This window comes from Sparus aurata, chromosome 5 (assembly GCF_900880675.1).
Source record: "Sparus aurata chromosome 5, fSpaAur1.1, whole genome shotgun sequence".
NCBI classification, from domain to species: Eukaryota; Metazoa; Chordata; class Actinopteri; order Spariformes; family Sparidae; genus Sparus; species Sparus aurata.
Window position 1 is genome coordinate 37,175,927 of NC_044191.1, and position 25,551 is coordinate 37,201,477.

The window sequence follows — 25,551 nt, forward strand, 5'->3', positions numbered from 1 at the left end:
TGTCCATTCAGGCGGTAGGAGTCTATCAGCTCTCTCATACATTTTATCCATTCCTCTGGATCATCCTCTGGTGGAGGAATGCTGGCTACAGCATTCGCGGCCTCCACGAGGGTCCAAGGACGAAATACGTACAGGACTGGAGGCTGACCCTCACCCCCCGCCTGAGGATTGGCAACTTGGATCTGGGGAAACACTCTTCAGCTATCATATTTGAAGATTTTTTTTCCTGGTGGTTTACTTTTTTGATTTCTGACAGTCAGGCTGGGGCTTCCAGCCGGGCTGTTCGTGGGAGTGTATCTGTTGGGTAAGTGGAGGAGGTCTGTTGGTCGCAAAGTGTGACTAGGGCCCCCCCTATTGCTAATTTCTACAGTTTTAGGAGATGGCACCTTTGGGTACAGAGGCGGACGGTTGGACAAATGGGAGGGCTTAGCTGCAGGTGCTGGTTTCGGCTCTGGAACTGGCTCTGGAACTGGCTCTGGAACTGGCTCCGGAATGTTTTGTTCGACAGGCGCATTAGCTAATGGCACGTATGGGGGAGGGGGAGGTTCAGGCGCTTGCCTGCAGTTTGTCTCATTGTCTTCTTTGCGCACAAAAAGGATTTGGCTTTTCTTAGCTTCCTTTTTCCCTTCTTTTGCTTCTTAAGGTTATCCTGTCTGGCTTTAGACTGTGTTAACCTTCCTTGCGCTATGCGGAGCTCGTCAGCTCTTTTTTCATGCTTTTTCCCTCGCTTGGTGATGAGACTGGTCTCGAAGCGGGATATTAAATCCTCTATTTCTCTTACTTTTAGGCGGCCTGTAAATCCATACTTCTATTTCCATTTATCTAGATACTTGACACTTTGAGGATTCCATTGCTTCATATACTTTTTATCACCTGTACTGTCTTCATCTACAGTTTTACGAGAATTCTTCCCACCCATTGTATGCAAATTTTCGTTTCAGTGATCATTATTTTTAATGCTTTTCCCTGGTCTGCGTTGTGTTTTTTATGCGTTCTCTTCTACTTCAACAGGCCATAGATGTTCGGTAACACCGATAAGGTTTCAGTCTATGCTGCTGCTTCAAAGAGAAATACTACTTAAACTGATTTGAATTTTGTTTCTATTTTACTTTACCTAGGAATTTGCAATATCCTGTTTCTAAATGTAGGGTGTTTTTACTCACAAGAGAAGGTGATATGATTTTTCCTCAGTTCTCCGGTCCCGTCTCCTTAGTTTCAAAGTCTGGATCCCGTCAATCCAACCCTGTTCAGTTGGAGGGGACGCCTCCTTCAGGCCACCTGTTGTGGTCCTGGCCCGTCGACGGGCTTCGGTGTGTCGTCCTCCTTCTGGCAGAGCTGGGTATATTGGGATCCGGGTCACAACACAAAGAAATGTTGGGTTTAAATCTGTTAAGAAATGAGACACGGACACGGAGATTGTCTTTCTAGGCAAAGGGGAAGAGCAGAAGTCAGCACACAAAGTCTGGGCTTCCGAGTTCCAATGAGCTGCTCTCCCCAAGCATCTTTTATTCACCTACAACAGGGCGTAAGCGTATATGATTGGCTCTTTGACAGTACATATGAGTCATACAGTTGTTATGCATGATGGAGAAGTACACGTACACACTTTCGGACCTACGGCCTTCAGCATCTATCCTTCACACAAACATTCTTATGATGTCCACCATCAGTTATTCACACAAGATGCCATTCGAGGCCTTGTGGTCCCGCCGGAGGGTGAGTGTGTTTCTTCACAGTACTTTTCCAGGAGCTCGGTACACTTCCACAAACATATAAAGGAAGACAAGCAGATTATATCAATGCAATGCAAGAAACTGATAATATAAGCATAATTTTTCCAACAGTACCTCTCCTTCACACTTGGACCTGTGGTACTGCTCCTTCACCTGCAGGTTGGACTCCTGCACCAGCAGTGATGACAGCTTGTCCATCATCCTGCTCTCTCCCATCACCTGCACTGGGTCAAGAGGGCATCCCAGGATGGAGCTGGCCTTCTTGACAAGTTTATCAGGTCTCCTCCTGTCTGCTGCCGAGATGCTGCTGCTCCAGCAGACTACTCCAGAGAAAATGGCCGATGCCACCACAGAGTCATAGAAAGCGGTCAGGAGCAGTGTTGTTTTCGTCGACGATGACGATGACGAAATTATTTCGTTGACGCCCCTTTTTTTCATGACGATAACGAGACGGTGACGAGATAAACACGGCTCTTTGATGACTAAAACATGATGAGACGTGTGTGAGTTTTCGTTGACGAGACGAGAATGGACGTAAATGTTAGTGGGTGGTCTGTCAGACATTTAAAATGAATGACATCTCTGCTTAATGTTTGTGTAGCACCTGGACAGCCGCTGAGACCCGGGAGATGCAGCGTCTCCTCGGTCTCTGTCTTCGTTGTTTACTTGCTGATGTAGCAGTAAGCTAGTAACGGTCGCTACTTTCAAATTAAAAGTCCCCCGCTAAGATCCCAGTTCTAAACTCAAATAGGGTGCAATGTAAAACTCTTATTTTGAAGACAAATTCTTTGTCACTTTTTTTTTTCTTATTGAACAATTTAAGTGTACAAAACCACAAGGTATAGAAAAACAATCAACACATTTCAACAGTTTTTTCATGAATTGATGCCCTACTTCATCATACAAGAGTGTCACACATAAGTTGTGAAAATAGCAGATCCACAAGTTCAACACATTGCAACACATTGTGAGCTTGTAGAACTTTTTATTGACCTAAATTAATTTGATAAAAGATACTTCTTCTTTTATTTTGTTTTTTTACTTAAACTGACTAAAACTAGACTAAAACCTGTTTGAGTTTTCGTCGACTAAAACTGGACTAAAACTATCACATATAGAAATGACTAAAATTTGACTAAAACTAAAAAACATTTTAGTCCAAAAGACCAAGACTAAATCTAAAATGGCTGCCAAAAACAACACTGGTCAGGAGGTCCCCTGCACTCCAAAGGACCTGAGCTTCCTCAGCAGATACAGTCTGCTCTGACCTTTCTTATATATAGCTGCAGTGTGATCAGTCCAGTCCAGTTCATTGTTCAGGTGAACTCCCAGGTACTTGATAATAATATTTATCAAAAATTAGAGAATGACTTCATGGCCGGGCCGTGTGCACAGAACCAGAACACCTTGAACCTGGATTTTCTTGTTAATCAGTGATTGTGATGATCAGCTGACTCACAGTATACACATGTTAATATATGGATCAGTTACTTTACTGAAGTACATTTAAGACTTTTACTCGAGTACTCTTCACGAGTTACTTTCACTTTTACAAAGTAATATTTTAACAGCACATCTTTAATTCCACTGGAGTACGACTGTCGGATACTTTTTACAACACTGGTCGTCTTTTAGAAGCTTATTGAGTATCCAGTGGAATGTAACTAAGTACATTTACTCAGGTACAGTTTGAGGATCTTGTACTTTACTTGAGTGTTTCTATTTTTTGCTTTTTTATACTTCCATATTTAATATTTGATGTTCTTTGACACAAACTGGATGAATGAGACGGGATTCCATGTGACCTCAGTAAATGTTGCTTTATTACTGACACTCTGAATACATGTGGACGATCATGACACGCTGTACAGACGTTCACTCAGCGCTCACTAAACATTTACTTCAGCTTCCTAATTCTATTTTATAATAATTTGAACCAAATCAACATTTTTCTCTGCAGAAGATTCAAAGGACATGTGTCACTTCCTGTCCCCCGGTTCAGACGCTTCGTCATGACAACAAACGTGATGATCAGAGACGCAGAATAAACCTTCAGACCACCAGGTCCAATCCTGCAGAGGGCGACAGTGCAGCGCAGCCGGAGGACAGACGGAGGGACACGTCCTCTTCTTCTTCTTCTTCTACAGTTTCAGTCTTTACGAGACACAAGAGTCCAAAACATCACAGAGAAACTGCAGCTGTTCAACAAACTGACCTCAGATCAGCTCACACAGAGTGCATACAGACAGCAGTGAGACGACATCATCATCATCATCATCATCATCATCAGACTCAGTGCTTTACATCCAAAACAAAGGAAAACAAAAAACAAGATAAAACAAAACTTCATGACATCACAGCATGACGTCACATGATGACATCAGAATGTAGCGTTCAGGGTGAGCTGCACCAGCTCGGATCAACCTTCAAACAGCTGATTCAGTTTTGAATGTAAAATCTGTTCAGAGTTCATCAGTGATCAATAAGTAACGCACAGCCGGAGACGACGATCGTGTTTTCATTCTTGTTGTTGACGACGATGGAAAATAAAGTTTCTTCTGATTCTGATGAAACTAAATCAACTGTGACGTCGATATTTTTTATGTCAGCAGAAAATCATCTGAAATAAATGAATAATAAAGATATTAAGCTTTAACTCGCAGCCTCAGGATGATGTCATCACACTGGTGTTGCCTTCAGGGCCCCTCTGCATCTGTCTGCTCTCTGCAATGTTAGCTCGTTAGCATTAGCATCTGTTGTCACTTCCTGCTTCTCTTCAATCAGAACTCTAAACTGCAAAAAGTTCTACACTCCCTCAGATCGAACTGGAAACCTCGATCAATGATCCTGTTCTAATAAAGTTAATTATTCTCAAAGACTCAAAGGTTGTTTTTTATCAACCCGTCTGGATATTTGGAGACTTTGACACATCAAACAGAATGTTGAAATAAAGACCTTTGGGTTTGAATGTCTGGCTGCAGTTTGTGATGATGGAACAACATGGCCGACAGCGAGCGGCGTAAAGTTCATCTGTTTCAGATCCTCCATAAATCTGTTGTTTCCATTAAACTGTTCACAGACAGAACAGCACCAACAACAAAGACCAGCTGAGCTCACGCTGAGTCAGCATTTATAACATTATTCACATTTTAATAATTCAGATCATCACAAGATAATGTTTTCTGTTCCTGTCAAAATAAATGTTAGCTAACCTCAAAGGAGAAGATACTCCGTCTCTCCTCAGACTGAACAGAACTCCATTTAAAAAAAGATCAATTTAAAGAGTTCATCAAGTTTAACATGAAGTCAATTCACATTTAATAATTATTGTGAGAGTCACCTCTGATCCATTAAACATCTGATTTTAACACTTTTATAATAACAAGGCTGTTTTTTCCTCACTGACTCCAGTTTTACACATGTTGGTATGTATATGTTTATATAATGTTTATATAATAAGTCTGTAAATATAATAAAGTGTTCTGTATTTCTTCTGTTTCTGGTTTCATTCTAATCTAGATGTTTGCAGATGTTTGTTCGTGTTCGCTGCAGATCATCAGATGTTTCTGTACGAGCAGCTGAAATATAAAAGGTGACGCGTCTCCTGAAGACGACCTGTGGCGTTCACTCTCAGTGTTGTAAAGACACAAACACGTTTAACGTCTGCAGCTTCATGATGTGATGAAGGTTGAAAGTGAGTCCCGGCTGGTGCAGCTCCCCGTTAACACAGCGTCAGTGTGAATGTGTGAGTGAGGCGACGTCACTGAGAACAACCAACCACAGCTGAGATCAATGATCACTAAACATCTGATCAATATCTGTGGCTCAGACCTTCACCTGAGAACACCTGCAGAGATGCTGAATCAGCTGATAATCTGACCTGAGAGCAGCTTCACTTCAAAATAAAAGCCCTCAGGTGTCTGGTTCACTGTTCCCTGTTGTCACATCAGTGTCTGACCATCATTTAATTATGGAGCAGAAAAGGAGTCTCGTTTTATCAATGCTCTTAATGTGAAGTCCACAGGAAGTGACCAGACGGCATCATTATTATTATTATAATAACTATTATTACATTGTTTCAGTAGAAACTAGAGATTCAGGTTAACTGGAAGTGAAATGTAAAACTTTTGATTCTAAAAGAAAAACTGCAACAGAAAAAAAAAATAAAGTGACGATTCAGCTTCTTAAACTTTCACGTTTTAGGATTTTCTTGGTTGGACAACAACAACTTTGAATCTTAATAATACAGAATTTGTAAACTTTTTGTGATTTTTAACTATCCTTTATTTTAATGTTTTAATCTATTTCTTGTCATTCCTCTGCAGCTCTTCCATCTTCATTTATCAACCATCCCACACTCACGTCTCTGTTTGTGTTCAGCTGTTTAGATAATAGTCACTGATTGTTTGTTGTCTCACTGTGTGCATCTTATTCACCAAGACAAACTCCTCCTCCTAAATCTGTTTCTGATTCTGTTCAACATCATCATCATTAAATAATTAGTAAAGATTAGAGATGAAGAAGAATATATAATAACATCTTAAGAGAACAATTAATTATATGAGTTTAGTTTATGATCTTGATTAGACAATCAGGTGATGATGTTTTATTTACACACTGTTGATGACACTTTATCATTATTATTATTATTATTATTATTATTGTTACATTGCTTAAGAATAGAAACAGCAAACTGTTTAATAAGTTAGTCAAAGAAAATATAACAAATTCATTATTTTTTCTTCTTCTATTAAAGATGTCATCTTAAATGTAAATATTTTGGATTTTCTAGATTGGACAAATATTAACAGTTTTATTTTTTGCCTCTTTACAAACAAATTGGATCAATAAAAAAGATTTTGCAGATTCATAAAGTCATTAATAACATGTATTATGTGATCAAAGGGTTAATCGCGTCTTTAAGGTTTATAGCCCCATGTGACACGATAGCATTAGCTGCATTGTTAGCATTAGCTGCATTGTTAGCATTAGCTGCATTGTTAGCATTAGCAGTAGTTCAGGTACACCAAGAAGTAAAAGTAAAGATTTATATGGTATATTAGCATTAGCATTAGCATTAGCATCAGCATCAGCATTAGCATCAGTATTAGTGTAAGTTGTGTTGGAAATCCACAGATGTAACTAGCCTGTTAGCTTTAGCTGCTATCTGAGCATTAGCCACAGTGATCTGTTCTTGCAGTGATTGTTAGCGTTCCTGATGAACGTGAAGCTTCATGAACGCAGACGAAGTGTTTCGTCTCTGCAGGCGACACAAACCAAAAGTAAAAAAAATTCCGACAATTTAAAATAAAGTTGAAGCTCCTACAGGTGGACGGTTGTTCTCAGGGCTGTCGTGTGTTTTCTACTAAAACAACTTCATTCGTATCGGACGTTAAACTTTAGAGACAACGTGAAAACCTCCTAACTCCAGCGGCTGGTGTGTGCCGGCCTGTGAGGAGCTACGAGGTTCTCACAGGACATCGTTACTGTTGGCAGGTTGATTACAGCATCGTGGAGGTAGACAGAGAATGACATCATCGGCAGAGACACAGTGGAGGTGGAGTGCTGACTACAAGTCCCATCATGCCCTGGGACTGTCAGGGGGACAGTGGGTGGAGCCTCTGGTTCAGGAAGTGATTTTTAACACAGTGAACTCATTTTAAAGATGCTGACAGTGCTTAAAGACGCTGATGTTGCACAATAATCGCATATATTTTATAAATGAATCAAATAAAAATAAATGTTTCTGGCAGTGTGAAGAAGATTCTGGAGCATCGTGTCAAATATATAAATATGTCAATGTCAATATAAATTCACCACAGGGTTAAGTTACAAGTTTCTGTCAAAATATTAATGTCATTTCAGAAATGTTGAATAAAAATGGTTTAGAATGAAGTCACGATGCTGCGAGTGACAGAAGATGAAGTTGTTACAGATTTACATGCGTTAGTTTTTAATCATCATCGTTTTTTTATTAAACTGAATTCAAAAATCTTTTTCAGAGTCGAGATCTTTGTTTTGTTTTTGTTCTTTCGAGACTCAAAAAGGCTTTATGAAGTAATTTCAATATAAAAGTAGATTTTGTTCTTTCAGAGTGTTTGTTGGTGTTAAATAAAGTTAAAATATAAGAACAGATGTTTGATTTCTTTGGGAGCTTTCAGCTGAGGTTCATGGCCTTCATCACCTCAGCCGTCATTAAAGTGAAGAAGAAATATTCATGAATAAATACGTCAGTGATAAATACAATAAATAAATGTAATAAACATAAACGTATCTCAATCAGTGAAAACACTGAAACATAAAAACTGAACAAAACTCCTGAATCACTGAACCAAACTGTCCCCTCGAAAGACTTCATTACCCATGAGCCTCAGCGGTGACAGATCCTGGTTCAGTGATCCAGGAGACGTCAGTTCTGTGTTGAAGACACTTCCTGTTCCAAAGGCTCCGCCCACCTACCACACTCTAAACACTGATAAGGTCCCTGATCGATCAATCAACAGGTCCCGTGTTGGACAGGTGGGTCCCGGATCTATTCACAGGTCCTTCATTGATCAATCAGGAACCTGTCGATGGATCATCTGGATCCCTGATTGATCGACAGGTCCCTGATTGATCGGCAGGTCCCTGATTGATCGGCAGGTCCCTGATTGATCGACAGGTCCAGTGTGTGTTTCAGGAGTTTGTGTTTCCGGCAACATGAACCAGTTTGTGTTCAACAACTGATCGAGTGTATTGATGAGTCAGTGCGATCAATCAGTGTGACGGACAGGAAATAGAATCATCTGTACAACATTACAGACAAAACAGTTCTTTCAAAATAAAAGACCCTCTGGTTTGAGACAGCTACAAGTGGAGAGCAAGGCGAGAGTGTGTGTGTGTGTGTGTGTGTGTGTGTGTGTGTGTTTTGTACAACAGATGGTGTGATTTATAAACAGACTGTAAAGAGAGAGTGTGTGTGTGAGTGTGTGTGTGTGTGTGTGTGTGTGTGTGTGTGTGTGTGTGTGTGTTGGCACAGTGTGATGTTGTCATTTCTCCTTCCTGTCCCACAGGACGCCCAGTCTGTCGTGTGTGTGTTTAATGTGTCCAGAGGGTCAGTTTGTGTGTGTGTGTGTGTGTGTGTGTGGCTCAGCAGCAGCAGTGAAGCTCTCTCTCTCTCTCTCTCTCTCTCAGACCACGGTGCTGACGGAGGGATCTGATAGGTTGAGCTGGCCGGTGATGTCAGTCGGGTACGGCTACAGGGAGGGACAGAAAGAGAGAGAGAGAGAGAGAGAGAGAGAGAGAGAGAGAGAGAGAGAGCAAACACACACACACATTAATCCAACACACTGAGGCTTGGAGCCAAGATGGCCGACGTCTGATTGAGCTTCATGTTGTTTATGATTTATCAATTGAAATTGTTATTTTTTTCTCTTAAAACACATTTAAAAAATTAAGACTCATACGACCAAACATGCAGCAAATAAACATACAGAGTCTATTCTGTAATATACTGTAATATACTGTAATATACTGTAATATTACTACTCATGTGAATTAATTAAAAGTAAATTGTGTTAATTAAAAGTTTATGGAGGTGATTTTCAGTAATCAAAACATCATTAGTAGTAAAATGTGCACAGTGTTAACGAACATGACGAGGAGGAACAACAGCGCGCTAATTTCACCGGGACTTTTCAAAATAATGTTCAGCAGGTTCAGCTCCGGCCCGCCCTCCTTTAGTTCTGTTGGTCCAAATGTCTCTTTTTTCTTCCCCGCCTGGTTACCATAGCAACAGACATGTATGTTTCGCAAGTGAGAGAACGAACGACCGACTCTTTAGTTCTGAACTAGAAATAACAGAAATAATAACACGATGTGGAACTGATCTGCAAACCTGCAGCGCCGCAGTGAACCCGCCCTGAACAGCGTGTCTTATGTCACAGGATGTGTCGCCCTGCAGGTCGCCAGGTTTAGTGCCAGACCAAAACTGAACCTGGCAACCGGGACTGTAACAGACACACTGCACGGACGTCCAGGGCGGATGGATACGATGTTGTTCATCAAGAACTAGTTCCAGCAATCTGTTGACTTTATCTAAAAATATGATCCGATCGACAGAAAACCAATTGATTATTCTGATGATGGATTAATTATTGGAGTCGTTATTTTCTCGTGACATTATTAAAGGGCGCCTGTTATGATCTCGCTTGTTTTCTGTCACATAATGTCACAGCGTCTTAAACGTGACGATGTTTCAGATGATGATGTAACGTAATGTTGAAATAATCCCAGTGAGCACAACGCCGGCTCGTTGCTTCTACTTCAACTCATTTATTATTCACCACGCCCACAAACTACCGAGACACGCCCATCAGCTGCACGACCACACCCACAGATCACAGGGACACGCCCACAGACCGCTCAGTCTGTCTACCTGTCTCTCAGGTGGTTTACTGGACCTTGACTCTGATCTGGATCAGATTTAACAGAGAAACTGTTTCTGGTTTTCCCACCAGAGTTTCCTGATGGACAGATGGTGTTAACTGCCACTAACGCTAACATTAACTGCTGTTAGCTAGTTAGCTCAGTTAGCCATGCAGTCAGAAGTCCTATTAGCTGAAAACCTCCTGTTCCTGGTGGTCCACAGCCAAACACCTCTCCCAGTTAGATGACTACTGGGACTGTAGCTGCTAACTGGGCTACCTAGCTGCACAGCTAACTGAGCTAACAAGCTAAGCAACACGTAGAGAAAACTACATAAATCACCATTTTATCCTGAAGATCTGATCTAGTTTCATCTGAATCAGTAAATAAACATTTTTTGTCAGTTTTCTGTTAGCTTCTGTTTATTAGCCTCATTTTCTGTTAGCTTCTGTTTATTAGCCTCATTTTCTGTTAGCTTCTGTTTATTAGCCTCTGTACAAACCTTTGACTTTAACAGTTCACCAACATGAAACCAGCATGTGGATCCTGACCCGTGATACATGAGAACACGACTGTAGCAGAATAGTTCTGGACCTAACAGGCTCCTTTCACACAGAACAGAACCAGTGATATTAAGTCGGCCACACCAACTGAAGCTGCTGCTGCTGATTGGTTCCCGTGTGCACAGGAAGTAGTGTGGTTGTGTTTCAGTCTACAGGTCGGTCGTGCTTGCAGAGGAGGACAGAGGCAGTGTGTGTGTAGCACAGCATGTAGTCTGGACACCATTCAAATCCACCAAGAGAGGAAAACACTCATATAGAAAATAAAGACAGATGATCACAAAGAGGAATGAGTCAGAGTCTGAGCATCAGCGCAGCACGCCGCCCGTCACCCAGCGCTCATGTAAGAGTGTGAGCGTTCAGTGACGGACAGTCTGGTCCCTGAGGAACACACTCCTGCTCCATGTTCACTCCCTTCATGTTAAATAACCAGGATACCAGGAGAGAGATGGGGTGCAAAATGGCCGACTGCTGTGGATTTAGAAGAAGATTTGGCACATTTCAGATCAGCTTCAGTGCAGCAAAGATTTTCTCAAACTGTCTGAAGCTCAAAGACTCCAAACAAACATATTTCTGCCAAATTGAAGCTGAAAGGAGAAAAAAAGAGTTGCAGGTGGACGGGTCAGAACCAGAACACTGACCACTGAAATGATCAGGAGTTACAGATCTTTAATGGAGTCAGAATTCTGGACTCCGGCAGACGCTCCTGTGGGATGAGCAGAGCTGTGAAAACAGTTATTGATTAGCCGAGGGAGAAGAAACATCATCGTCTCTGACAGCTTCAGTTCTGCAGCTCCTGAAAGTGTCGCCTCGCTGAAACTGAGACGAGTTAGAGGAGGAAGGTGAGCGTGTGCAGCCGTCCTGCAGAACAGCTCTCTGAAAAGATGTGGAACAGTGACCAAGGCGAGATGAAGGGACAGAAAGATGACAGGAGAGGAGAAAAGGGAGGGACAGACAGGACGCACAGACAGACAGGAGACAGAGACAGACAGGAAGCAGAGACAGACAGGACGCACAGACAGACAGGAGACAGAGACAGACAGGAAGCAGAGACAGACAGGAAGCAGAGACAGACAGGAAGCAGAGACAGACAGGAGACAGGAGACTGAGACAGACAGGAGACAGGAGACAGACAGGAAGCAGAGACAGACAGGAGACAGAGACAGACAGGAAGCAGAGACAGACAGGAGACAGAGACAGACAGGAGACAGAGACAGACAGGAAGCAGAGACAGACAGGAGACAGACAGACAGGAGACAGACAGACAGGAGACAGAGACAGACAGGAAGCAGAGACAGACAGGAAGCAGAGACAGACAGGAGACAGAGACAGACAGGAGACAGAGACAGACAGGAAGCAGAGACAGACAGGAAGCAGAGACAGACAGGAGACAGAGACAGACAGGAGACAGAGACAGACAGGACGCACAGACAGACAGGAGACAGAGACAGACAGGAAGCAGAGACAGACAGGAAGCAGAGACAGACAGGAGACAGAGACAGACAGGAGACAGACAGGAAGCAGAGACAGACAGGAAGCAGAGACAGAGACAGACAGGAGACAGAGACAGACAGGAAGCAGAGACAGACAGGAGACAGACAGGAAGCAGAGACAGACAGGAAGCAGAGACAGAGACAGACAGGAGACAGAGACAGACAGGAGACAGGAGACAGACAGGAAGCAGAGACAGACAGGAGACAGACAGGAAGCAGAGACAGACAGGAAGCAGAGACAGAGACAGACAGGAGACAGAGACAGACAGGACGCACAGACAGACAGGAGACAGAGACAGACAGGAAGCAGAGACAGACAGGAAGCAGAGACAGACAGGAGACAGAGACAGACAGGAGACAGGAGACAGACAGGAAGCAGAGACAGACAGGAGACAGAGACAGACAGGAGACAGAGACAGACAGGACGCACAGACAGACAGGAGACAGAGACAGACAGGAAGCAGAGACAGACAGGAAGCAGAGACAGAGACAGACAGGAGACAGGAGACAGAGACAGACAGGAGACAGACAGGAAGCAGAGACAGACAGGAGACAGGAGACAGAGACAGACAGGAAGCAGAGACAGACAGGAGACAGAGACAGACAGGAGACAGACAGGAGACAGACAGGAGACAGAGACAGACAGGAAGCAGAGACACACAGGAGACAGACAGGAGACAGGAGACAGAGACAGACAGGAAGCAGAGACAGACAGGAAGCAGAGACAGACAGGAGACAGACAGGAGACAGGAGACAGAGACAGACAGGAAGCAGAGACAGACAGGAGACAGGAGACAGAGACAGACAGGAGACAGAGACAGACAGGAAGCAGAGACAGACAGGAGACAGAGACAGACAGGAAGCAGAGACAGACAGGAGACAGACAGGAGACAGGAGACAGAGACAGACAGGAGACAGACAGGAGACAGGAGACAGAGACAGACAGGAAGCAGAGACAGACAGGAGACAGGAGACAGGAGACAGACAGGAAGCAGAGACAGACAGGAGACAGGAGACAGAGACAGACAGGAAGCAGAGACAGACAGGAGACAGAGACAGACAGGAAGCAGAGACAGACAGGAGACAGGAGACAGAGACAGACAGGAGACAGGAGACAGAGACAGACAGGAGACAGGACAGGAGACAGGAGACAGACAGGAAGCAGAGACAGACAGGAGACAGGAGACAGACAGGAAGCAGAGACAGACAGGAGACAGGAGACAGAGACAGACAGGAGACAGGAGACAGAGACAGACAGGAGACAGACAGGAGACAGGAGACAGACAGGAAGCAGAGACAGACAGGAGACAGGAGACAGACAGGAAGCAGAGACAGACAGGAGACAGACAGGACGCAGACAACCAGCAGGACACAGACAGAGAGGAAGGTGAGAGGACGACAGAGACCACACAGTCTGACCCTCTTCACTTCTCCTTTGCAAGAGGACGACTCGGTGTCAGAAATCAAACCCGGGAGCCCTGACCTGACTGGACGCATTGGACCGGACACTGTCTGTCTTCATCTGTCTCCTCTCGTCTGTCTGTCTGTCTGAGGGACACATGAGCCGATGGAGGCGGCCAGATAAAGATGGCTGACTGACAGACCGGCAGCCATGATGAGTCAGCAAGGAGATGATGGTGCTGAGGATGAGATGAGATGAGAGGACAAACCAAAAAATGATTTTAATGGAAGAAAAATGTGTGAAATGAGGGAGGAGAGAGGAGAGAGGAGAGAGGAGAGAGAAGAGGAGAGAGGAGAGGAGAGGAGAGGAGAGAGGAGAGGAGAGGGGGGAGGAGAGAGGGGAGGAGAGAGGAGAGGAGAGGAGAGAGGAGAGGAGAGGGGGGAGGAGAGAGGAGAGGAGAGGGGGGAGGAGAGAGGAGAGGAGAGGAGAGAGGAGAGGAGAGGGGGGAGGAGGAGAGATAAAGGAATGACATAAATATGAAACTGAAGAGAGGTGGAGGGTGAGAGGAGGACAGGAGGAGGAGGAGGAGGTCTTCATCTCCTTACCGTGGCGTCCCCGGAGGCCCTACGGCGTTTGAGGTCGGAGGCCGAAGTGATGGACCTAAAAGAGGTTTTGGACTCGGGCTCTGCTCTACTTTTCCTATCCTAAAATAAATGATACGATAGGTTCACACACACATTAACACACAGCAGAGACACGTCAGCTACCCTGCTACACAACACACACACCTGTGTGTCTGTGTGTGTGTGTGTGTGTGTCTGTGTGTGTGTGTGTTTGTATGTCTGTGTGTGTGTGTGTCCTTCTGTCAGATGAGGTGATGTTTCAGAGCCACAAACACACAGCAGCAGGTAAATCAACCACGAGGAACACAACAGGAAGTCAACAGGAAGTCAACAGGAAGTCATCACACACAGCAAAGAAAATAAACAAACAAATAAATAAAAACATTCTGTGGAGGGCACATGAGATCATTATACCAACACTGTGCTGCTATAATGTCCTCAGGCCTGAGTGTGAGATGAACAGAGAACAGGAGGGGGGGCGGGATGATGTGACCTTTGACCTTCACAGTGAACACAGTCCTGTCAGTACTGAAGATACGTCTGCTGTCATTACGTATTCTACTTCCTGTCAACAAATCTCATTAAAAAGATTTCAACCAACATGTCTGAAGGTTCATCAGTACACCTGTACCTGGTCCTGTATCTGCATCTGCACCTGGACCTGGACCTGTACCTGTACCTGTACCTGTACCTGTATCTGTACCTGCACCTGCACCTGGACCTGTATCTGCACCTACACCTGCACCTGGACCTGTATCTGCACCTGCACCTGCACCTGTACCTGGACCTGGTCCTGGACCTGGTCCTGGACCTGGTCCTGGACCTGGTCCTGTACCTGTATCTGCACCTGTACCTGTACCTGGACCTGTACCTGGACCTGGTCCTGGACCTGGTCCTGGACCTGGTCCTGTACCTGTATCTGCACCTGTACCTGTACCTGGTCCTGTATCTGCACCTGCACCTGTACCTGGTCCTGTATCTGCACCTGCACCTGTATCTGCACCTGCACCTGTACCTGGTCCTGTATCTGCACCTGCACCTGTACCTGCACCTGGACCTGTATCTGCACCTGCACCTGCACCTGTACCTGGACCTGGTCCTGGACCTGTATCTGCACCTGCACCTGTGCCTGGTCCTGTATCTGTCTGACTGCAGTGATCTCATTGAAATGAGCTGATTCTATGAACATGTCAGCGTTTCAAGCTGCAGTGACTGACCATGCGGTCTCTGCAGGTACACATGTAGGTCAGAGGAGGTGAAGAGTAAACTTAATGACACGAGAGCTGCCATGATGTGATGCACCATGTCAGCCTGAGCGTATTACATTCGTTGGTTTGACTCTCTCATGAGATTTGATGATGAGAAGATACACTTACAGTAAATATAGTTTGTATGAAAACAACAGAAAAACATATTTTTAAGGTACATTTCTGACAAAGCCCCTGTTTGGATCCGTGAAAAACTGTCGACACATTAAGTTTGAAATGGAAAACAAAATCAATAAAACACATCGATCATGATTAAGATTACATCGTTTCATCAACAGACAGTGGAAGACTTTGATCTGAGTATCAGTCAGTAACATATCAATAACACCATGAACACTGTCCTCTGACCATTCACACTGTTAGCTGGTAGCTGTTAGCTTCACCCTTCTCAAACCTTCAGTGATGCATTACATCTACTGTATTCTACTGTACTGACACTCATCCATACACCTAAAGAACAAACTGAAGCTAAAGTTAACAAAAAACATAAAGAAAATATAGCATGCTAACAAGTCTGATGCTAATGGTTGCTAGCAAGCTGGTAGATATTTGATGTGCACAGATCCAATGAGAATCGCCTGCCTGGCACATATGCCAGAGAAGTTTTCTGGCTTCCATGTTTACTTCCTGGTTGTACAGCCCATAGAAAGCTGAAGCCCCGCCCCTTCCTGTTCCCCTCATCGACCTCATTGATCAAAGCTTTGTCTGTAGTGACTGAAGAGAGACAGACACAGTATTGATCATGTTTGAACTGTGTCATGAATCACACACGTGATGTTTGTCAGTTTAAAAGATCAATTCAAAAGTCAATAAAGTCTCAAATAAGGTCCAATGAGGGAAACATGTGCAGTAGAGTTTCCCCCCTCGGCCCAAAGACTTTACGTCATGATCACAGATTCCTAAATCACTTTTCTCAGCTTGAGGACAGTTTTCAAATATTAAACCTCCAGGGATTAAAAATTCATAATAAAGAGCTCGTCTGCAGTTCTGCGGTGAAAATCAGTTTTGGGCTGCAGGATTCTAGCAGCAATGCAATGGAAAATAAAAGCCTGATGAATTATTTATATGCTCTTTATTGTAGTCTGTTACTGGATGTAATCCTGTAAACGACACTTCCTCTGGCAGGGCTCCTGGAGGCTGAAGGTTCCACCTCGTCATGTGTCTGTGACTCTAAATACAGTTTACATGTTCTGCTGCTGCTTTCCTCTCTCAGCTGTTTGAAGTGCTAATCATCCTCCGCTAGCTGTTAGCCTTTAGCGGCTAGTGTTTGAAGTGCTAATCCAGCAGTGAAGTGATGATTATTAATGTGTTTGACTGAAGTTGCTGCACAACATCTGGAACAAAGAGTGTGAGTGACGGATGCAGAGCAGCTTTCTTCTTCTGCAGATCATGTTTGATATGATGAGAGTCACTGTGGACGTTAATAAACAGATCAGGCGTCTGTTTCTGCTCTCTGATCCTGCAGTTATACAATATATCATAATATCTCTTATTCTGATCAGCACATTCCTCCTGTTAGCTGCAGAAACACTCTGATGCCACCACAGCATCACGTCCCTGCTGAGAGGTGGTTCTGAATCCCCGCAGACTGCAGACGTTTGATGGACCTCAGTTATATTAATAATAATAATGATAATATCAGTATTGATGACAGATTTCAGTTGTTCTTCATCTCACATTTTGTTCTATTTGAGGGAAATAATCAGCAGATGAATCAGTGTAACTGTCAGCTGTTGATGTGTCTGTCACTGGGCGGCGCCATGTTTTGTTCTGGTGCTCCATCTGTGATGTCATGACTCATCTGTTGACATGACACATGATGTCATCCAGTCATGTGTCCGTATGGTCATCGCATCAGGACTCAGACCTCCTGTCTCTCTGTGAGAGTCTCCTTCACACAGAGCCGTCTGTGATTTTATTGGTTGGTCTGCTGTGTGAGGTCATCAGCTCTGCTCATTAATATTCAACAGGAAACTTTGATAAATGACTTTGAACGAACTGACTTATTTATGTTTTCTTCATTTTTAAGAACTACATGTTGTCAGTGTTTAACTTTATGTCTTTAACATTTCCATCCTGTTCACTTTGGTTCAGTTCTGACTGCAGTGATGTTCTGTGTTCGTCCTCAGAGAACAATAAAGTTTGATTGGATGGTTTATGAGCTCTGAGGCTGCAGCAATCACTTTAATGACATGCTCTTATTGTGAAGGAGACTGGAGGTCACCTGCTGTCTCACTGCGTCCGTCCTGTGGACTGTGGGACATGTCTCCATGGCAACAGACAACGTTTTCAGTCTGTTTCAGTGACATCACGCAGGTGAAGCCCGACTCTCAGAGACTGAGTCAGCACTCTGTCTCACATCCAGACGTGAGACTCAGCTCTTTACCCACAATGCTTTACTTCCTTTTCCATGCCTAACGATCCCTTTGATTTTATACACTCGACAAAATTATAAAGACTTTTGAGCACTCATGAGGAGAACATGCCGCTCAGCTGAGATCACAGCGTGTCACTCACACAAACAGACGGTGCTGTTGTACACTGACATTATATCAATACATTATATATGAGGACCTGCACAGCTGATATTTATTATTAAACACTGACATGACGACTATCTGAATGACTTCACAAATACTTTCATCAGGATCCTGTCTGCAGTTTTACTCATGTGTTTATCAGTATTATATGTTGTTTGCTTATATCTGTCTGTGAAAGTCCGTTTACAGTCAGGTCTAACACAGAAACCGACGCTGATATAAGTGCTTTTAATAAATGAAGTTTCTGTATATTAATGTTTCCTGAAGAATCGTTAACACATGACCATGTGAACATGTGAACAGTGACTGTGTGTCCTCTGACATGTTGTCTGCAGCAGACGGAGTGAACAGGAGGTTTGAGGATGAATCCCTGTGGACACAATGCGGTCTGGAAAAATGCCTCGTGTCGGTTTTCCCATCATGCTTCAGTGCACCGCTCTGTGTCGTGTTCTGAACCACAGACTGAAATAAAACATGGCCGCTGTGTGTCTGCAGGACGTCACAACAACAACAACATAAATATTTCCGACAGTGTGAATCCTTTAACTCTGATTCGTGATTCACTCAGATTCAGGCTGGTTTGTTCATATTTGATTGTGAGAGCTGGTTTATTTCTCCACTAAATTAAATACTTTATTTCGTATTAAATCTATAACTGTTGTCCCTCTTTTAAAGTTACTTAATCTTGTTTACCTTCAGAAGATACTTTTATATTTCTGAGATATGACATATGGTGCAACATCACTTACTTTTGTCATCACAGATCTACTGTGTTGTTGCTGATCTGTGATCATTGTGACATCGATGTGCTGATTAGCAGATAAAGAGTTTGTTGTCCTCTTGTCATTCGTTATGACAGATTCTCTGTGACTGACTTGATTAGTTGAGCAAAAAATGAATCAGCAACAATTACAATAATCATTTTCTTCAGCTTTTCTTTGTCTAATGTGACAGTAAAGTGAATATCTTTGGACTGTTGGTCGGACAGAACCACCTCCATGACGATTACATGAGACGATTTCTGATGATTGATAATGGAAATTGTTTTATAGACATGTCGTTGTGATGACTGAGCAGTTCTGAGCTGTAACTGTTGGACCTCATGTTTTTCTTGAATAATGAAGCTAGCAGTGACACGGGCCCGGGTCGAGTCCTGTAGAGGAGCTGAGGTCAGACGGATCAGGACCTGATGTTCTCCACACACAAGTCTGAAAAAATAATTTGGAGTAAAGCAGCTGTCCTCCTGTGGAATCCTGAGCTCCATCAGAGCCGTCTGAAAACATTTATCTCAGAAGATAAAGTTTGATTGTGTTTCCTGTCCTGTTTATAACTACAGCTTTTAGTTCTGCTGCATAAATGTGCCACGACATGTGTAACAGTGACATCACTGTGACCATGGAAACATCAGACATCTCTGATCTTTGAATTTAACAGATTAAACAGTCTTTACTCTCTTAATTACATGTTTTAAGGAGCAATCTGTAGTTTTATTGAAGAAATGTCATGAGCAGACAAAGATCCTCATTGGCTGATTTTAAACAAACTAAATAAACAAACTTTCTTTGTTTTCATGACTGAATAAACAAACTGACCTTAAAGGACAACAAATAAATACTGTTTTACTTTGTTTATATGTGGCGGACCCTGCCACCTTTCTAGCTTCAACAGTGTTCTTGGACCTGATTCTCCTCTGACAACAGCTGGTTTACTCACTGATGGAGACGACTACACCTGCACTGAGCTGACGGAGTACCTCAGTAAATGTATCAAAACACTCTCATCAACAAACTCAACTCAGACAACAGGAACAGTTTCATCCTCACAGCAGAGACGACAGTTTCATGGTGATCAACATGACCAACGGGTCAGAACATTCATACCCTCCAGCATGTATAAATACAGTCACAGAACTCTACTCAGAACTTTTGTCCCTGGAAGTCAAAGTCAGAACACAATAAACAGCAGCAGAGAGAGACCTGAGCAGGTTAGAGTCACTGGATACACGCTTACAGTACATTACAGTAGAGGACAGTAGAGGACAGTAGAGAACAGTAGAGGACAGTAGAGGACAGTAGAGAACAGTAGAATAGAGGATAGTAGAGGACAGTAGAGTCGAGGACAGTAGAGGACAGTAGAGAACAGTAGAGGACAGTAGAGGACAGTAGAGAACAGTAGAGAACAGTAGAGAACAGTAGAGGACTGTAGAGGACAGTAGAGGACTGTAGAGGACAGTAGAGTAGAGGACAGTAGAGGACAGTAGAGGACTGTAGAGAACAGTAGAGGACTGTAGAGAACAGTAGAGGACTGTAGAGGACAGTAGAGTAGAGGACAGTAGAGGACAGTAGAGGACTGTAGAGAACAGTAGAGGACTGTAGAGGACAGTAGAGTAGAGGACAGTAGAGGACAGTAGAGGACTGTAGAGTCGAGGACAGTAGAGGACAGTAGAGGACAGTAGAGGACAGTAGAGTCGAGGACAGTAGAGGACAGTAGAGGACTGTAGAGGACAGTAGAGTAGAGGACAGTAGAGTAGAGGACAGTAGAGGACAGTAGAGAACAGTAGAGGACAGTAGAGGATAGTAGAGGACAGTAGAGTCGAGGACAGTAGAGGACAGTAGAGGACTGTAGAGGACAGTAGAGTAGAGGACAGTAGAGGACAGTAGAGGACTGTAGAGGACAGTAGAGTAGAGGACAGTAGAGGATAGTAGAGGATAGTAGAGTAGAGGACAGTAGAGGACTGTAGAGGACAGTAGAGGACAGTAGAGTAGAGGACAGTAGAGGACAGTAGAGGACTGTAGAGGACAGTAGAGTCGAGGATAGTAGAGGACTATAGAGGACAGTAGAGTCGAGGACAGTAGAGGACTGTAGAGGACAGTAGAGGACTGTAGAGGACAGTAGAGTAGAGGACAGTAGAGGACAGTAGAGGACTGTAGAGTCGAGGACAGTAGAGGACAGTAGAGGACAGTAGAGGACAGTAGAGTCGAGGACAGTAGAGGACAGTAGAGGACTGTAGAGGACAGTAGAGTAGAGGACAGTAGAGTAGAGGACAGTAGAGGACAGTAGAGAACAGTAGAGGACAGTAGAGGATAGTAGAGGACAGTAGAGTCGAGGACAGTAGAGGACAGTAGAGGACTGTAGAGGACAGTAGAGTAGAGGATAGTAGAGGATAGTAGAGTAGAGGACAGTAGAGGACTGTAGAGGACAGTAGAGGATAGTAGAGGATAGTAGAGTAGAGGACAGTAGAGGACTGTAGAGGACAGTAGAGGACAGTAGAGTAGAGGACAGTAGAGGACAGTAGAGGACTGTAGAGGACAGTAGAGTCGAGGATAGTAGAGGACTATAGAGGACAGTAGAGTCGAGGACAGTAGAGGACTGTAGAGGACAGTAGAGGATAGTAAAGGACAGTAGAGTAGAGGACAGTAGAGGACAGTAGAGTAAGGGCCAGTAGAGGACAGTAGAGTAGAGGATAGTAGAGGACAGTAGAGTAGAGGATAGTAGAGGACAGTAGAGTAGAGGACAGTAGAGTAGAGGATAGTAGAGGACAGTAGAGGATAGTAAAGGACAGTAGAGTAGAGGACAGTAGAGGACAGTAGAGTAGAGGATAGTAGAGGATAGTAAAGGACAGTAGAGGATAGTAAAGGACAGTAGAGTAGAGGACAGTAGAGGACAGTAGAGTAGAGGATAGTAGAGGATAGTAAAGGACAGTAGAGTAGAGGACAGTAGAGGACAGTAGAGTAGAGGACAGTAGAGGACAGTACAGTAAAGGACAATAGAGGACAGTAGAGTAGAGGACAGTAGAGGACTGTAGAGGATAGTAAAGGACAGTAGAGTAGAGGACAGTAGAGTAGAGGACAGTAGAGGACTGTAGAGGATAGTAAAGGACAGTAGAGTAGAGGACAGTAGAGGACAGTAGAGGACAGTAGAGTCGAGGACAGTAGAGGACAGTAGAGTAAAGGACAATAGAGGACAGTAGAGTAGAGGACAGTCAGGTACCTGCAGGTTCTTCCTCCAGACGTTCACGGCAGCGAAGGCGAGCTGCATCTGTTCCTTCGAGCATCTTTGTGTCGTTTGTAGGCGATCTCGATGAAGATGAGGAAGATCCCGGCAACGATGCCACCGGCAACCAGCATGAACACGCCTGAAGAGGACAGGTGAGGTGACTAAACACTTGTTGGGATCTCAAAATGGAAAATATAAAGCATCTCCACTGCGTCCTGACAGCAGGGGGACATGGTGGGTGTGTAGTTGAGTTTCCTACCTGCCATGTTCTCAAAGGTGAGGGTAGCGGGGGCGTTGCTCCTCGAGTCACACTCCTGGTATCGAACCCACGTCTTGTCCAGATCCTCCATGAAGCCGTTCTCATGAGAGCTGAGAAGACACAACGAGACATCCTGAGACACAGAGTACCAGTCAGGCATCAGACGGGGATCAGACGGGCTCAGCAGGCTCCAGTCTGGTTCCTGTCGTGTGTCTGTGGGTGATCAGGAAGGTGTCTTTACCTGAGAATGGCCAGAGAGACGTTCTGTTTCCACGGACTGTCTTTCCTCATTCCTATCCCGAATCCGGAGCGGAAGAAAAGCTCTCCTGTCGTCACCAGATCGCACTTCTGCGACGCCTCAAACTCCAACACGGCGCTGTCCCAGATGAAGGCATGAAGCTTGCTGAGGGAGGAGGAGGGTGTTAGCAGTCAGCGGAGGCAGGTGTAGCATCACATGACATTTCTTTATGAACTCTGTGTTTGCTGACTTGTCTCTGACGGCCTGGATGGCCTCAGCAGCGCTCTCGTAGTTGTGTTTCTCCATGTGCCGGTACATGGTGCTCAGCTCCACCTGCCGTCTGAAATAGATATCCACCGAGCTCTGCTTCACTGTGGCGTAGATGAACTTATCTGATGGGTTACGCAGCTGTAAAACAAGAACACCTCATCAGGAATGAACTAAAATGAATGAGCACACCCCGTCCCATTGATGTCTCCTCTGGGCCACCGTAGCTGGCTCAGATTCAGAGTCAGTGTCACGTTGAATGCATGAGACGGCAGGCAGGAATAACAATGGACAAAGTCTGTTTCAGACCAACATGGCAGGATCAGGGACAAACACAGGTGAAGGTAATGAGTGGAAAAACACTAGGAACAGGGAAGAGCTAATAAAGATGTGACTGGGGAAGTTCTCAGGTAACAAGGCGGGGCTTATTAAACAAATACAAGACAGGTGTGGAAGGAAAATGTGGCTGGAGAAGAAACAGGAGGAAACAGGAGGAAACAGGGTGAAAGACAAAGCAAGAAAACACACAGAAGAAAGATATGTTTATATGTATACGTCTATTCTATTATTTACCTTATTAATTATATAGTTGCAAGCATACGCGTTTCCTAGGACCAGCGGTGCGAGGAACCCTATTGTAATTGTAAAGATTTTTATTTTTATTTTTCTCCGGCTAAAAGTGGTGCTGCAGGCTAAACCGTGCAAGGGAGGGCGGTGCAATTTGGAGGGTTGGTCCAGACTCCTGCGAATATCTCAGACACAAAAAACTACATATCTCCGCCTGCAGGGGGCGGTATAACCTAGGCCAACACGTTTTTGCCTATAACTCCCACACTGTATGTCGTACATTCAAAAACCTTGTATCCCCAGATTCCCTGAATGGAGCTGAATCACGTTGCGATTGGCCACGCCCACTTCCGGTTAGAACGTTTTTTCGCTAAATCGCAAAAACTGGAAAACCTACTTTTTTTTAACTCCTCTTCGGGATTTTGTCCGATCTGCGTGAAACTTGGCACGTACACTCTTCAGCTCGATCTGATCTAAAGTTATCAAAAGAATTTTGCTCGGTCAAAAAATGCGCAAATTATTCACGAACAAATTTCGGTAACTAGCTATAAAAACACAAGCTGTTTGATATCTCGGTCAAACTAAATGTTATTAACACCAAACTTTAGATCCTTGGTTGCCATGAGACTGGAAAGGGATGAGCCCAATTTGGCGAATTTTGGCCACTAGGGGGCGCTAAAAATATGGGAAGTTTATATCTCTTGAACAGCTACACTGATTTTTAGGAAATTTGGTCAGCATGATGTAGGGCCAATCCTGAGGCCATATCTTCAAGGTGGTCATGACTGTCAATGTGGGCGTGGCTTATTACAAGATAAACAGCAAACATTAATTTCAGCCAAACTATTATGCTGAGAGCTTTGAAATTTATATGGTACATATAGAATAGGACACAGTTCTTCCATACCAAAAATTGCACTTGTACTCTACTAGGTGGCGCTATAATGGATGCCATTGCATTCTTGCCTGTAACTTCCACATTTTGAATAACACATTTACAAACCATATATCCATATGTTCCCTGAATAGAGCTGGGTTTTCTGACATAGGACACTCCCACTTCTGCTGCACATTTCGTTCGCTAAAGCACCACATATGCAAAACCTACTTTTTCGAACTCCTCCTACAATTTAAGCGTCATCTGCCTGAAACTTTGCACATAGAATCTCCAGATGTGTCTGATGAAAAGTTATCAAAAAAATTTTGGCACTCCAAAAAAACAATCTTTTTTGCTAGCTAAAAAACACATATTGTTTCATATTTCGGTCAAACTAAATGCTTTAACATCAAACTTAAGTCAATTATTCCTGAAGTCATCCAGAGGCTCTGTGCCAAATTTGGTGCAAATTGGAATATAGGTGGCGCTATAATGGATGCAATCGCGTTTTTGCCTGTAACTTCCACATTTTCAATAAAATATTCGCAAATCTTATATCCATATGTTCCCTATATAGAGCTGGGTTTTCTGACATAGGACACGCCCACTTTTGCTGCACATTTCGTTCGCTGAATCGCCACATATGTAAATCCTACTTTTTCAAACTCCTCTTCGGGATTTTGTCCGATCTGCATAAAACTTGGCACATAGACTCTTCAGCTGGATCTGATCTAAAGTTATCAAAAGAATTTTGCTCGGTCAAAAAATGCGCAAATTATTAAAGAACAAATTTCTGTAGCTAGTTATAAAAATGTAAACTGTTTGATATCTCGGTCAAACTAAATGCTATTAACACCAAATTTTAGATCCTTGGTTGCCATGAGACTGGGAAGGGGTGAGCCCAATTTGGCAGATTTTGGCCACTAGGGGGCGCTAAAACGATAAGAAGTTTATATCTCCTGAACAGCTATGCAGATTTTTTACGAAATTTGGTCAGTATGATGTAGGGCCAATCCTGAGGCCATATCTTGAAGGTGGTCATGACTGTCAATGTGGGCGTGGCTTATTAAATAAACCCAAATAGGCACACATTCAGCCTTTTGCACTTCCAGTGCACTTCCCATTCCAGCGAATAGACATTGGCCCGTGTCTTCACTTTTGCCTCCAGCCTGGCATCCTTTGTGGCAAACTTCGGTGGGCTCCGCGGTGTGCGGGGTCCGAGTCGTGCGGGGGGCTTGGCCCCCGTTCATAACTGCTTGCAGTTCTAGTTTATTTTTGCTATTCATTTCCCCGTCTGCAGGACACTAAAGGATTTCTGATTC

The 25,551-nt window shown here is 43.9% G+C and overlaps 1 protein-coding gene across 1 annotated transcript in view; it reads right to left on the reverse strand.

Moving 5' to 3' along the window:
* Positions 1 to 3,534: 3,534 nt before the first annotated feature.
* grin1b (glutamate receptor, ionotropic, N-methyl D-aspartate 1b) overlaps positions 3,535 to 25,551 on the reverse strand; it is a 55,911-nt gene continuing 33,894 nt past the window's right edge. The window contains 7 exon segments of the mRNA XM_030417934.1: positions 3,535 to 8,968; positions 14,200 to 14,298; positions 22,016 to 22,068; positions 22,071 to 22,160; positions 22,281 to 22,390; positions 22,522 to 22,683; positions 22,769 to 22,926. Coding sequence (XP_030273794.1) covers positions 8,903 to 8,968; positions 14,200 to 14,298; positions 22,016 to 22,068; positions 22,071 to 22,160; positions 22,281 to 22,390; positions 22,522 to 22,683; positions 22,769 to 22,926 — 738 coding nt within the window. The 3' untranslated portion in view covers positions 3,535 to 8,902.